The sequence below is a fragment of the Hippopotamus amphibius genome, chromosome 7 (genome assembly GCF_030028045.1).
Source record: "Hippopotamus amphibius kiboko isolate mHipAmp2 chromosome 7, mHipAmp2.hap2, whole genome shotgun sequence".
Lineage (NCBI taxonomy): Eukaryota > Metazoa > Chordata > Mammalia > Artiodactyla > Hippopotamidae > Hippopotamus > Hippopotamus amphibius.
The window spans coordinates 21,497,874-21,513,887 of record NC_080192.1 but is presented as its reverse complement, the minus strand read 5'-3'; the positions used below and the strand labels follow the sequence as shown (position 1 = coordinate 21,513,887).

Here is a 16,014-nt window from a genome sequence, read left to right as displayed (position 1 = left end):
ATTCTATTAAATCCCATAATTGGTCATCTTCCCTTATCACATGAGCTACTCTCTTCAATGATCTCATCTACTCCTGTGGGCTCCAATAATTATATACAGCCTGATCCAGCACAAGCCTCTCTCTTGAGCTCCAGATCCACATTCTGAATATCTCATTAGACATTTTCATCTAGATGTCAACAGCTCTCCCTTCATTAAGATTTGGTTCAAGTATTTTATCCTCCTTAGAACCATTCCCTAACCCCTAACCAGGAAGATGTCATAAAACTTTCTCCACAGGAAAAGCATTTACAAAGATACATTAAAATATATTCACTCAATTCAAAGAGTTCTCAGATTTCTTTTAGTCCCAGCTTAAGAATGCCTGCCTTAAAGAACAAGTTGGGTTATTTCACTATACTTCCCCAAACTCTAGTACATATAACACATGCAACAGTATGTTCTAACTATCGTTTACACACCCCTGTCTTTCCCACTAAACTCTGAGTTTCTCAATAGATAGGGGGTGGTATACTGTTCCAACTTTATAACCTCATCTTAAAGTTGACATCCAACGAATCCTGTTAAATAGATGAATGAACTCATTCTGTGGTTGTGTCCTAGAGAATTAAAATACTGCTGGACAGAATTTTATAACAGCAAAAAATAAGAAGCAACTCAAATATTAACAAATGTTAAGAGGAACTATTAGAAGTGACAGTACATCTACACCCATATTAATCTGCCACTAGCAGTAAATATGAAGCACTGACTATACGTCAATAAAAATAAGTAAAATAAAATATATATGAAGCATATGTAGCAATATGGAAAATATTTGTTAAACAATGTTAAGTAAAAAAAAAAAAGATACAGTTATATACACTAGAATAGTAATTGTTTAGAAAAATTATGGAAAGGGCCTGGGAGGAAAAATTTAAAAATATTGATAGTACTGTAGGAGGTTACATACAACATGTAGAGTTGTTTTAAAATATTTTTCCAAAGTTTTGAAGCATAACAATACTTTTGCAACTTAAAAATAAGACATCAAAATGAATATATCCTCCAAAAAGCCTTCGTAGATTCCAGAAACTGGTACTCTCCCACATTTACTCCTTTATTTTCCACCAGACTACAATCTCTGTAAAGGCAGGAAATGTCCATTCCTTGTACTCAACAAACATTATTTACATAAGTAAATAAATAATGTCTTAACTATTTAATATTTATTTTAATTGCTGAAACTGAATGAGAATGAACTAGTTTTTCCGTTACCTGCTCCCTAGTAAAGTCAAAGGAGCACTCAGGAAAGCTGGCTGACCAAGAAGGCCAAGGAACCTCTGGGCTCGTCTGAGTGGCTTGAGTGACACTGTGTTGCTTCTTCAGATCACACTTTCCACTGGTAAGCAGCACTGAATCACTTTTGGTATTTTCTTTCAAATCATTTCTAGTGTTAAGCATCTGAGAATCTAATAAAACAAATAAAATACTCAGATAACATTTCTAAATACTTGATAAATCTTAAGTTCTCTTGTGAAAACTAATTTAAAAATGAGTATCTCTATTAGTAGGGAGATATTATTATGAAACAGAGAAACAATAAAGTCAATAAAACAAAAAGCTTATTCATTGAAAAGATGAACAAAATCAAAACCAAAAACTTATCTGTTGAAAAGATGAATAAAATTGACAAAACCTTAGTTAGATGGACCAAAAAATAAAAAGGGAAACAAATTATTAGAATCAGAAATGAAAGAGAGGACATTACTATTGACCTGTCAGAAATAAAAATAATTGTAAAAGAATACTGTGAAGAACTGTATACCAATAAATTAGATCACTTAGATGAGATAGAAAAATTCCTACAAAGACACAAGCTACTAAAATAGACTCAATAAGAAATAGACATGAATACAACAGGTAAAGAGATTAAATCAGTAATCAAAAACAAAACAAAACCAAAAACTACCCAGAAAGAAAAGAAAAGCTCAGGCCAAGATGACTTCAATGGTGAGTTCTACCAAACATTTTAAGAATTAATACCATATCTGTACAAAAAACAGAAGAAGAGGAGCACTTCTTAATTCACTCTAAAAAGCCAGTATTAACCCTGATTCCAAAACCAAAGAAATCATAAGAAAAGTAAACTAAAATCAATATGGTTATAAATATGAACACAAAAGCCCTCAACAAAATATTAGGAAACAGAACCCAGCAATATAAAAAACAATTATATACCATGGCCAAGTGGGATTTATCCCAGGAATGCAAAGTGGATTCAACATTCAGAAATCAATTAATGTAATACATCACATCAACAGAATAGAATAAAACAAAAGCCACATGATCCTCTCAATAGATGCAGAAAAAAATATTTGACAAAATCCAACACTTTCTCATCTTAAAAGACATTCAGCAAACTAGGAATAGAAGGGAAGTTCCTCAGTTTGACAAAGGGCATCTTCAAAAAACCCACAGCTGATATCACACAATGGTAAAAGACTGGATGTTTTTCCCCTAAGACTGGGGATATAGACAAGTACGTTTATTCTCAACACTTTTATTCAACATTGTCCTAGAAGTTTCAGCCGAGGCAATTAAACAAGAAAAGGAAATAAAGATAACCAGATTAGAAAGGAAGAAGTAAATCTATCTCTATTGACATGATCTTGTATATACAAAAAAAAAAAAAAAGAATTCACTAAAACCTCTCAGAACTAATGAACGAGTTTAGCAAGGCTGCAGGATACAAGATCAATATACAAAAATCAATTGTTTTTCTAAACACTTATAGTGAATAATTCGGAATTAAATTAAGAAAGCAGTTCCATTTAAAATGTTTTCAAAAAGGCAGGGAATATTTTTACAGATCAACATTTTTTCTTACTTTTTGGATTACATATAGTCAAAGCATTTAGGTTGCAAATGAACAGAAGCCAAGGCAAACTTGTTTTCAAAAAAGGAAATATGGGCTTCCCTGGTGGTGCAGTGGTTAAGAATCTGCCTGCCAATGCAAGGGACATGGGTTCGAGCCCTGCTCCTGGAAAATTCCACGTGCCGAGGAGAACTAAGCCACAACTACTGAGCCTGTGCTCTAGAGCCTGAGAGATGCAACTACTGAGCACATGTGCTGCAACTACTGAAGCTCACATCTAGAGCCCATGCTCTGCAACGAGAAGCCACCTCAATGAGAAGCCCGTGCACTGCAACGAAGAGTAGCCCCTACTTTCCGCAACTAGAGAAAAGCCCTCATGCAGCAATGAAGACCCAACACAGCCAATAAATAAATAAATAAATAAATATCATTCCATTGTTTTATTAAAAAAATTTTAAAAAGGCAATGTATTTGTTTCTGTAACAGGGGAGTCTAAGTGATGGTGCTTCACGTATAGCCAGATACTAGAATTCATATGATGTCCTCAGGAGTGTCATTTTAGGAAGCTGACTCTCTACTCCTCAGGTCCACTTTTCTTCTCTTCCAGGTTAATTCAGTTATATGATGGCAAAGGTAGCCTCTGGTGACCCCAAACAAGTAAGTTTTACAACCTATGATCTCTTCTCTCTCAGTGTCCTTTTCAATTCCCAAAAAAAGACTCAGAATGCTTGGGTCATAGTCCATTCATATATCACTCAGTGTCCCAAGGGCTAAAATCTTTTGATTCGCTTGCTAGGTCCCATTCCCATATTTGTGATAGGGTCATCTGATTGCAAGGTCTACCAAAATCACAGTAAACAGTCATGACAGAAAGGTGATACACCATATCAAATTATACTGAGCAGACAAAAGAGTAATATCTACTCAACATAATTTTTCCTCTTAAAAAGATTCCCAGGGGCTTCCCTGGTGACACAGTGGTTAAGAATCCACCTGCCAATGCAGGGGACACAGGTTCAATCCCTGGTCAGAGAAGATTCCACGTGCCTCAGAGCAACTAAGCCCGTGTGCCACAACTACTGAAGCCCACGTGCCTAGAGCTTGTGCTCCACAACAAGAGAAGCCACCACAATGAAAAGCCTGCACACCACAACAAAGCAGGTGTTCAATATAAATTTGACTTTAAATCTAGGTTTTAATAGTTCTCTGCTTATTCAAATAGAAGATGTCTATTCATTTGTCTTCTGAGTGTCATACAGGCACTCTTCTGAGTTTAGGTTTTACACTTTTCTTTAAGTTTGGTAATTTTAAAATTCTTCCCTCATTCCCAGTTAGGAAGTATTATGGCAATGATTCTAAGGGCGTGTATAGGAAAGAGTTGCTCATCACAGGTCTTTAAATACACAATGCCCCCCCCCCCCCCCCCCCCCCGCACACTCCAATATAATCTATCGGGAGGTACTCCCTCACAACCCTTTTGTTGGGAGTCAATACCACAATGGCCACTGTCTCAGATGGGAGTATGCCAGGCCCTAGGTGTGTTGGGTGGAAGATGTTGAGAGCCTGTACACTGCTATTAAAAGTAATTAATAGATGGCATAGTATATATACACACACCATATATATATACACACATACACAACAAACATTTTCTATCTTTTTCTCTTATAAGTAGTGTTATTAAGTTACCCAATTAGCCATATTTCCCTGGAGCAAGAAGAAATTATAGTATACCTTTGTAATTTTCTGAAAAACTATTTAAAGTTTCTCTTTACTGAAAAACTAGTCTTTACTGAAGTCTTTACTCAAAAACTAGTAATTGTTTTTAAGACTTTTGCAAGAAGTGTGAAGTACTACGATAAGCAGCAAAAAAATAAATAAAAATTTAAAATAAGGAAAGGTATAAAAACAGCTATTCCTTCATGATGAACATTATTTAATCACATCCAGATCAGCTGCTAATATAATTCAATATACTAAAAGAAGAGGAAGGAGTAAAGAAAAATATTAGGTAAGCTGCCATTATCACAGCAACAAATACCTACAACTAATTTTTGAAACAACTACTAGTGAGATTATTCTGAATGCTCCTGTTTGCTAGATAAATTCATTTTAAGGGAGAAAACCCCAGCATACCTTAAAATTTGTTTCTTTTTTTTTTTTTTTTTGGCTGTGCCATGTGGCTTGCAGGATCTCAGTTCCCGGACCAGGGACTGAACCCTGGCCACAGCAGTGAAATTGCCAAATTCTAACCACTAGACCATCAGGGAACTCCCATACCTTAAAATTTCTTAAAGAGCTACTTGAGAAAGTAGAGCCATTCAAATCATTTACCCAAAGTGCTTCAAAATTCTAAGAAGCAAATAAAACTGTTAATTAAACACCTTTATCATGGCTAATAGATGAGTTTGAGTTGTATTTACGATACATTATCATACAAGCTTTATGTGTGGTACATTAGGCTCTGCTACATAGGTACATCATACACTAAAGAACTTCATGCAGTTAATTTCCCCCATGATAAGAAAAATAACATAATGTAATCTGCTTCATGATACTGCTCTTAGGTATTACTGCTCTTAGGTATACACTGAAATAAAGCATGAGACACTCTATATAAAACAAAGCACACTTGCTTATGCTTAAAATATACTGTTTTCTCTAGAGACAATGGAAAACTACTTTAAAATAAATTGTCTTAAATTTTGTACAATGCTAATATCCTGAATAACACAACAAACTTTTCTATCATCTCAATGAGCTTTTGAAAGGTCCATCAACAATTTACATACATGACTGCTGCTGCTTACGTTCAAATAATACTCGGAGTTTCGACGCCCACTTAAAAAAAAAAAATCTAGGATATGCTTTTTCCTCTACATTTCATCACTACCTAAATGGCTTTGCTGAAAAGATCCAAGTGTCACTGTAAAGACATGAAATAAGAAAAAATATATTCCTAAAATGTAGAACATATAATAATGAGCAAAAGATTTCAAAAATGTAAGAAATGAAGTATATAAGTGTGTGACACGCTGAAAAAATAAAAATGGATATTATCTTGCCTTTATTAGGATATGCTTGTAATTCATGTGTGATTTTTTTTTTTTTTTTGGCTGCATCATGGGACATGTGCAATCTTAGTTCCCCCACCAGGGATTGAACCCACACCCCCTGCATTGGAAGGGTGGTGTCTTAACCACTGAACCATCAGGAAAGTCCCTCATATGTGATTTTTTTTTTTTTTTTTTTTTTTTTTACAATAAACTGCATATATTTAGAGTGCACAATTTGGTATCCCAATCTCCCAATTCATTCCCCCCAACCCTCCCTGCTTTCCCCACTCGGTGTCCATATGTTTGTTCTCTACACCTGTGTCTCTATTTCTGTCTTGCAAACCGGTTGCTTTGTACCATTTTTCTATACTCCACATATCTGTATTAATATACGATATTTGTTTTTCTCTTTCTGACTCACTTCACTCTGCATGACAGTCTCTAGGTCCATCCATGTCTCTACAAATGTCCCAGTTTCATTGCTTTTCACAGCTGAGTAATATTCCATAGCATATATGTACCATATCTTCTTTATCCATTCATCTGTTGATGGACATTTAGGTTGCTTCCATGTCCTGGCTATTGTAAATAGTGCTGCAATGAACATTGGAATGCATGTGTCTTTTTGAATTATGGTGTTCTCTGGGTATATGCCCAGGAGTGGGATTGCTGGGTCATATGGTAGTTCTATTTTTAGTTTTTTAAGGAACCTCCAAACTGTTTTCCATAGTGGCTGTACCAACTTACATTCCCACCAACAGGGCAGGAGAGTTCCCTTTTCTCCACACCCTTTCCAGCACTTACTGTTTGTCGATTTTCTGATGATGCCCATTCTAACCGGTGTGAGGGGATACCTCATTGTAGTTTTGATTTGCATTTCTCTAATAATTAGTGATGTTGAGCAGCTTTTCATGTGCCTCTTGGCCATTCGTATGTCTTCTTTGGAGAAATGCCTATTTAGGTCTTCTGCCCATTTTTTGATTGGGTTCCTTGTTTTTTTGATATTGAGCTGGATAAACAGTTTATATATTTTGGAGATTAATCCTTTGTCTGTTGATTCACTTGCAAATATTTTCTCCCATTCTGAGGGTTGTCTTTTTGTCTTGCTTATAGTTTCCTTTGCTGTGCAGAAACGTTGAAGTTTCACGAGGTCCCACTTATTTATTTTTGTTTTTATTTCCATTACTCTAGGGGGTGGATCAAAAAAGATCTTGCTGTGATTTATGTCAAAGAGTGTCCTTCCTATGTTTTCCTCTAAGAGTTTTATAGTGTCTGGCCTTACATTTAGGTCTTTAATCCATTTTGAGTTTATTTTTGTGTATGGTGTTAGGGAGTGTTCTAATTTCATTCTTTTACATGCAGCTGTCCAGTTGTCCCAGCACTACTTATTGAAGAGGCTGCCTTTTCTTCATTGTATATCCTTGCCTCCTTTGTCATAGATTAGTTGACCGTAGTTTATCTCTGCGCTTTCTATCCCGTTCCATTGATCTATATTTCTGTTTTTGTGCCAGTACCATACTGTCTTGACCACTGTAGGCTTGTAGTATAGCCTGAAATCAGGAAGCCTGATTCAACAAACTCCATCTTTCTTTCTCAAGATTGCTTTGGCTATTCAGGGTCTTTTGCGTTTCCATACAAATCGTAAAATTTCTTGTTCTAGTTCTGTGAAAAATGCCATTGGTAATTTGATCGGGATTGCATTGAATCTGTAAATGATTTTTTTTTAACCCATACAACTTTACAGACAAGTCCAAGTGGAATTTTCATTTTGAAATGATCTTCATGCAAATATATGCCCTTGCTGGACCAGTGATTCACTTTCACCTTAGCTACTATATTAAAATACAATTCACAATTGGTAAAATATGTATTGATACTTGACTAACTATAAAATATAGATAAGAAATACAGGGAAAAATATTGGAAAAATTTTTTCAAAGCACCTTGATTTTAAATTAGTTTTTACTCATTAAATTGATATTTAACTCTTTATTTTTCCCATATGTGTATGCAAGGAGATATTTTTCTTCAGACATTATAAACCTCTCATTTAAAACAATATTTGTTGGGACTTCCTAGGTGGCGCAGTGGGTAAGAATCTGCCTGCCAATGCAGGGCACACGGGTTCGATCTCTGCCCCAGGAAGATACCACATGCCGCGGAGCAACTAAGCCCATGTGCCACAAGTACTGAGCCTGCACTCTAGAGCCCGTGAGCCTCAACTATTGAGCCCATGTGCCGCAACTACTGAAGCCCACGTGCCTAGAGCCTGTGCTCTGCAACGAGAGGCCACTGCAATGAGAAGCCCGCGCACCACAAAATGAAGAGTAGCCCCCACTCACTACAACTAGAGAAACCCCATGCGCAGCAACGAAGACCCAACACAGCCAATAAAATAAATAAATAAATAAATGTATTTAAAAAAAACAATATTTGTTGTTTTCTTTAGCAAATAGTAATTAATCTCACTCAGCTGCCAATAAATCCCCGAGAATTAGTACAAGGATTGTTTTAAATTTTGTAAAGTATAAATATCTTATTTTCTGTTACATTTTTTATGTTAGTGACAAACTTTATTGCACTGATATCAGAGAAATGGCTTGCATGAATTCTATGTTTTGGAATCTGTTGATATCCTCTTTCAGACTGAATTGATACAAAAGTTTCATGGGTATGTGCAATTACCTGTTTGTTGAATTCAAATATATATATATATACACACATACACATATATATTTAAGTATATATACTTATACTCGGAGAGGCATGTTAAAGTTTCTCTATGATTGTAGTATCTCAATATGGTATGATTCCATTTCTCTTTATTCCAAACAGGTTTGCTTTATATTTTTCAGTTATGTTGTTAGATGGATAAAGGTTTATGACTGAGCTATGTTTTAGGGAGATCTTTTATCAATATGAAATCTCTCTCTGAGGCCAATGACTTTAACAGGCACCTCACAAAAGAAGATATATAGATGGCAAATCAGCACACAAAACGATGCTGTACATCATATGTTATCAGGGAAGTGCAAATTGAAACCACAGTCTACCACTACACACCTATTTAGAATGGCCAAAATCCAGAACATTGACAATACCAAATGTTAGCGAGGACATAGAGCAACAAGAAATCTCATTCACTGCTGGTAAGAATGTAAAACAGTACAGCCATTTTCTTACAAAACTAAACATACTCTTAACTGTAAGATCTAGCAATCACACTCCTTCATATTTACCCAAAGGAGTTGAAAACTTATGTCCACACAAATACCTGCACATGAATGTATACAGCAGTTTTATTCACAACTGCCAAAATATGGAAGCAACCAAGATGTCCTTCAGTAGGTGAAATAAACTGTGGTACATTCAGACAATGGAATATTATTCAGCTTTAAAAGGAAACGAGCTATTAAGCCTTGAAAAGATATGGAGAAATCTTATATCGTATTACTAAGTAAAAGAAGCCAATGTGAGAAGGCTATATCCCGTATGATTCAGGTCTGACTCTGGATATCTCTTAAAGGTAGAGCTGATAGATTTTAAGTGACCTATTATTCTTTACTTCAAAGATCAGATTTTTAATTTTCAAGGATTTCTAACTGGTTATTTTCCACAAAAGCTTGTTCTTATTTTGAGTTCACAATCCTGTCATCTATCTGACAATATTAATTATATTTCTTTAAAAGTCTCGACTTTTCTTCAGCACTCTAAAGCACCGGAGCACTCTGTTCTCTGCTTTTTGTATAAGACAGACCTGCAGTTTTGGGATCTAAAGCATCTGGGAGCAAGAGCCGTACAGCAAACCTAACTTCTCACACCTAAGCTATCTTCATCTGAGCTTTCATCAGTAATGAAGCTGACATTTTTTTTATATATATATATTTTAAATAAACTTATTTATTTATTGGCTGCTCTGGGAATTTGTTGCTGCTCAGGGGCTTTCTCTAGTTGCAGTGAGCAGAGGCTATTCTTCATTGTGGTGTGCAGGCTCCTCATTGTGGTGGCTTCTCTCGTTGTAGAGCTCAGGCTCTATGCGCACGGGCTTCAGTAGTTGTGGCACACGTGCTCAACAGTTGTAGCTCACAGGCTCTAGACTGCAGGCTCAATAGTTGTGGTGCACAAGCTTAGTTGCTCCACGGCATGTGGTATCTTCCTGGAGCAGGTCTCGAACCCGTGTCCCCTGCATTGGCAGACAGATTCTTAACCACTGCGCCACCTAGGAAGTCCCGAAGCTGACATTTTGATCTTGGTTGGCCTGACTTATATGTTTGCTGAGCTGTTCCCCAACTCCAGAGGGGAAGACTCTTCAGTTAAGAGTTCCCCACAAACTACTTCTACCTCAGCAACAGTCCTCCCTTTCATGGTTTCTGGCTACAGATTTTTCTGGTTTGCCTCTTAGTCCCTCATATTTCACCCTCAAGTAGCTACTAATAAAGTGAGGACTAGAACACCTAAGCCTACCAACTCAAGCTCCTTCTATTACTCCACACTACCTTATAAGACACAGTCCTTACATTAGAGACCTTAAAAATCTTGCTAGAATGGAGATACAAACACTAAAACAGAACTAAATACACAGCAATATACTATAAGTAACTAATGTATGGAGAATAAGTACTCAAAAATTTTAAGAAATCACATCAAGTTGTAGAGTAGGGTTCATTGAAAAGGAGAAGCTTGAGGGACTTCTCTGGTGGCACAGTGGTTAAGACTTCACGCTCCTAATGCAGCGAGGCCCAGGTTCAATCTCTGGTCAGGGAACTAGATCCCACACGTATGCCGCAACTAAGAGTTTGCATACCACAACTAAGGAGCCTGCCTGCCACAACTAAGACCCAGTGCAATTAAATAAATAAAAAAAAAAAAAAAAAAAAAAAAGCTTCAGATAACCCTGGAAGGATTTCATTCAAAACACATTTGTACAACAGATACTAAATCAATAGTAGACGAGTTATTTCTGAGCTAGAGGTTCATAACATGGATGATATTTTATCACAATGTATTGAAAGTGTCCCTAAATCATCTACTACTACATATTTACATGCATATAAAATAGTATATAAAATAGAAATCAAAATATTTCATAAAAATAGTATATGAAAAAATAATCAGCATGTAAATAATGTCAAATTTCATTAAGTGTTCATTTAAACTGTTTCATATATACCTCTGATATGAAAAGAGCCATCGTCATTTCTTTCTACCACAAGATGATCAATATGAACAGTTACAGGAGCTGGTTCAAGGGACACTGTACTACTACGAGGACTGTCATCCTGCAGGAAAGAGAAATAGTATTGGCATGTTGTCATTAAAGTAAAAGATAAAATTAATCATTTTCAATTAATCATTGTCTTAAACATTACTTCAGCCAATAATATTTTTAATGAGTAAGAAATGTATCTTTAGCATCCTTTGGTTGATACAGTGAGAAAACTGCCCATTTATTTTGATATTTTCTAATTCTAAGAAAAATCTCTACATCATCACCACAAAGACCAACAAGTTCACATTCTTAGACATGAATCAAAGTCTAGGTAGGCAAAGTGAACACTTATAACGTGAAAATATAAAAATATTTGTTAACATACTTTTAAATTTATTTTTGTGTTAGAAACTTGTATCTTCATTGGCATCACTGTTGCAACAGTTTCATCTTCCAAAAAATGCTGAATATTCATAAGAGAAGATATAAGAAACTCAGTGCTAAAGTTTTCTATATGGCACTGCAGAAATCCATTCTTTTCTGCAAGCAAAGAGTGTACTACAGCACCAGGCCCACTTTCAAATCTGAGAGTAATCTCAGGAGACGATTTAGAATGAGTCACAGCTTTATGATCTGAACCTATGAAAAAAGAATAAAAATGATAACTTTGTAGCACTACTCAAAAATGTCACTCTCAGTTACTTGTCATTAAGAGCTGTCATTTTGTACTATGTTAAAGCAACAATAAAGTTTTAATATTTACTTTTAATTTAAGATATTTACACTACATATACAATACATACCCAACCCTAATTTCCCCAATTTCCATTTTTACAATCTACTACAATAATGCTATCTTGTCTGTGTTTTTATATATTTTTAATTTTTTGGTAACATGGAAAAATATGCCATGATATAAATCTGATGATGCATAACTCAGCTATTTTCAATGTGTCTGAGTGTGTACATATCTATACATTTATAATATAACAGACAACTGTGATAAGAAACAGTCATGGCATTTAAAGTGACTCAAGCCCAATTCTCAAGAAGTGACAAAAGCCTGAAGTTTTGTATGTTCCTCATTAAAATTGAGCCCTTTAATAACTGGAAAGGTAAATAGAAAAGACCTCATTAAAATGTTACTACTAGAAGACAATCTTGAAACTAAAATTATAGCAAAGGAAATATACGTTTATATTTATATTTATGTTTATTTATATCTTGGTCTTGTTCCAAAAAAGAATTTGAGGTGGCTTACAGAGCTATAAGTACTTGAGTTCAAAAAAATTTAATTTCAATAAAGCACCCATAGAATATCTTTAAAAATAAAAGTTTCTAGTCAAACTACTTAAGTGAATTGGCCCTCATGGTAATTATTTTATTTATTTTACATTACCTAGCTCCAAAAAGAATGGGATGAAACATGCACATAGCAAAATCAGATTTAAAAAATAAGTAGGGCATGGAAAAGTAAAGATAGATGATAAGATTATTAACTCAAAATACATTATTTAAATTTCTGTGCCAAAGGTAGACCAAAAATTGTTTCCTAGCAGCAAAGAGAAAAATACGATCAGTTTCACAATTCATAAAACCCATGAGTTAAAAACAAATTGTTCTGGAAAGGTGAGGCTGTTTCAGTTAGAGGTTCAAAGTTATCTGTCCAATGAGCCCTCATAAAAAGACCGCACTTACCAAATTCATGATGAAAAGATGTTTAATTTTCCTCATTATGCATGTGAATACTTTAGTCTTACAGAAGTCAAATGTATATATATTTATGAAGGGGAGAAGGGTACAAGAAATTAAAGATATGTATATTTATGCACCAAGGATAGATCTCCACATACAACATAAAGTGGAGAGTTGTTTTTAAAACTTTCATTTCAGGTAAAAAATGATATTTAATTAATGTTAGCACTACTTATTAACATTCAAAATAAATAAATAGTATAGATACTAGAAGAGATCAAAAAAACTCCCAGGGAATTCCCTGGTGGTCCAGTGGTTAGGACTTGGTACTTTCACTGCCAGGGCCTGGGTTCAATCCCTGGTGGGAAGCTAGATGCCAAAAAAAAAAAAAAAAAAAGATTCCCAAAGAATTCTTTAAATAACTAAGAACTCAGATATTTTAATTTTTTTAAACAGAAGGTAAAAGAAATAGTCACAATTGATCATGGTTAGTCTTCCTTCTGCTACCAAGAAAAACAAGAGTTAACTAACTTGTCTGTTTAACAGTAAGAGCAACTGAAAATGAGCACTTGGTAAATGTGATTTTTATTTTGCCTTTTATCTATCTATATATCTACATGTGTCTATCTATACACACACACACACACACACACACACACACACACACAGACATATTGGGTTGGCCAAAAGAGTCACTGGAGTTTTTTTGTAACATCTTACAGGAGAAAACGAACAAATTTTTTGGCCAACCCAATACTTCTCACTCCAGGGAGCTGAGAGCCAGAAATAATTTCAAACAAAAGGAGTATTTAAAGTAGAGATAAAACAAAACAAAATTTTCATTAGTCAAAAATCACTCCTTCCTATTACCTCCTATGGTATGAAACTTATATTAAGGTCTTTCTATTAAAGGATCCAAAGTCCACCCATTATAGAAAAACAAAAACAAACAAAAGCAAAAACAACTTTGCAATTTTAACTGTTCATGTCAGAGTGACAGTGTATATAAACTGTAGATCAAATACAATCTTTGTTCATATCACTTATTAATGTTTTAAATGTTCAAGCTAGTTTTTTCTCCTTTTCCCTTTATTCCCTTTCCTTTTCCTTTCTTTTCTTTCTTGTTATTTTATTTTTAAACAACCAAGACAGCTGTGAAAAAATAAGGTATTAGACAGCACTGACTGTATAACCCATACACATAAGGCATTTCAAAATGATTCCTTCAGTTAGGAACGACATGAAACAAAGTAATAAGTGGGACATGGTAGTAAGTGGGCTATAAAGAGAAGTAAAAAACTGTGCAGAAAAGTGTTTGGGGGACTTCCCTGGTGGCACAGTGGTTAAGAATCTGCCTGCCAATGCAGGGGACATGGATTCGAGCCCTGGTCCGGGAAGATCCCACATGCCTGGGAGCAACTAAGCCCGGGCACCACAACTACTGAGCCTGAGCTCTAGAGCCCTCGAGCCACAACTACTGAACCCATACCCCGCAAATCCTGAAGCCCATGTGCCTAGAGTCCGAGCTCCACAACAGAAGCCACCACACTGAGAAGCCAGTGTACTGCAACGAAGAGTAGCCCTCGCTCGCCACAACTAGAGAGAGCTGCACACAGCAACGAAGACCCAATGCAGCCAAAAAAAATTAAAATAAATAAAGGATGTTAAAAAAAAGGTATTTGGGTTGGGTATAGAACAAGGTCTAGCTTTTGAAATTTTATATTCAATCTTTTTTTGTTGTTTTTTCATCAATTACAAAACCTTTCCACATATATACTTAGCTTCCTCTACTTTGTAGGCTATTTGGATTTACACTTGTTAATATGAAATTCTTGAACTTTTTTTTCTAGGAGATACATGGTAAACTGCAAGGCCTACACAGAGAAAAAAGCCAGGAGCCAATTTTTTCCTATGATGCTGGTTTATAGACAAATGGCACATTTACCTGCAATACCCAGGATGTGAGGTGACCATATACTTATTTGATATCATGTAGGACTGTATGTATTTCAAAATGTTATGTATCAGATATAGCATTCTGTGTACATAGCAAAGAAAAATATTACAGCTCAGTGACTTTTCAAAAGACTTAGAAAACTGAACACTGTCATTTAAATTTCTTAGTATAACCATTTTAATAAATTCATTTCTTTAAATGACTGAAAACCATGAGTAATAATTCCACATAAAGTTTGAGAAAAGGATGGTTTAATGTGGTATTCCTCATCATACACTGTGTATTCTGTTACTTATATCCCTCTATGTTGAAGTGAATGTATTGATCTTAGAATGAAAAACCGCAAGAATAGGACACATGATTTTACCAAATATCAAGTACCACACCAGACTCAGGAAATGTCTGCTTATAAGCAAGATAATGGAATACAAAAATTGACACTTATTCCAGTGTGGAACTAACTTTGACCTTTTAGAGTGATTACTTTATCACTCTTCTCATATAGAAAAGACCTTAGTTTCCTCAGACCTATCATCTCAAAGAATGAGAAGACTGAAAAAGTAAAAGATGGAACTTAACAGCAGAAATAAAAAGAAATGAGAGAGTACCTCTTCAACAGGTTATGTTTCTAATAACCTACAGTACTTTATGGAAATATGGTAATTTTTTAAAGCTCTTTTTTGGAATATAGTTGCTTTACACTGTTGTGCCAGTTTTTGCTGTAGAAATACAGTAATTTAAAAGAACAAATCTCTTGCATTATTATAAATAAATGCCATTTTCCTTGAATTCATTTACATCAAAGATAGAACTGCTGATGAGTCATATGTATAAGAAAAACAAAACAAGTTTAAATCACATTAAAGTCTTACCTACTGGACGATTACAAAAGTAATGCCGTAGACTGATATTGCCTAACTGCTCTGGTGTCACTTGGTCCACTTGAAGACAGATTTCCGTATCTTCCCCTCGGATGTCAATTTCTCCATTAACACCAATAATTTTAAACACCACAACTGACATCTAATAAGGATTGCATAAATAATATTAGTATACCAAATAATTCAAAACAAAATTTAGGAAATAATACAGGAAACTACTACAACCTCTAGAAATACAATTGTAACTTAATAAACCAAAAATATATTTGTGATCAACAGAAAGCAGTTATTATACCACAGTGATAAACTTTTACTTCCTTTCCTCCTACTCAGTCAAAAGAATTTTCTTGGGTCGTAAA

General features: G+C 35.0%; 1 protein-coding gene across 2 annotated transcripts in view; it reads right to left on the bottom strand.

Annotated features, from left to right (window-relative positions):
* Positions 1–16,014, bottom strand: part of BLTP3B (bridge-like lipid transfer protein family member 3B) — a 90,247-nt gene that overhangs the window by 4,682 nt on the left and 69,551 nt on the right. For both annotated transcript variants that reach the window (XM_057740866.1, XM_057740865.1), the window contains 4 exons: positions 15,647–15,797; positions 11,508–11,761; positions 11,084–11,192; positions 1,258–1,451 (listed from right to left, as the gene is read on the bottom strand). In XM_057740866.1, the coding sequence (XP_057596849.1) occupies positions 1,258–1,451; positions 11,084–11,192; positions 11,508–11,761; positions 15,647–15,797 (708 nt within the window). The remainder of the gene's footprint in view (positions 1–1,257; positions 1,452–11,083; positions 11,193–11,507; positions 11,762–15,646; positions 15,798–16,014) is intronic.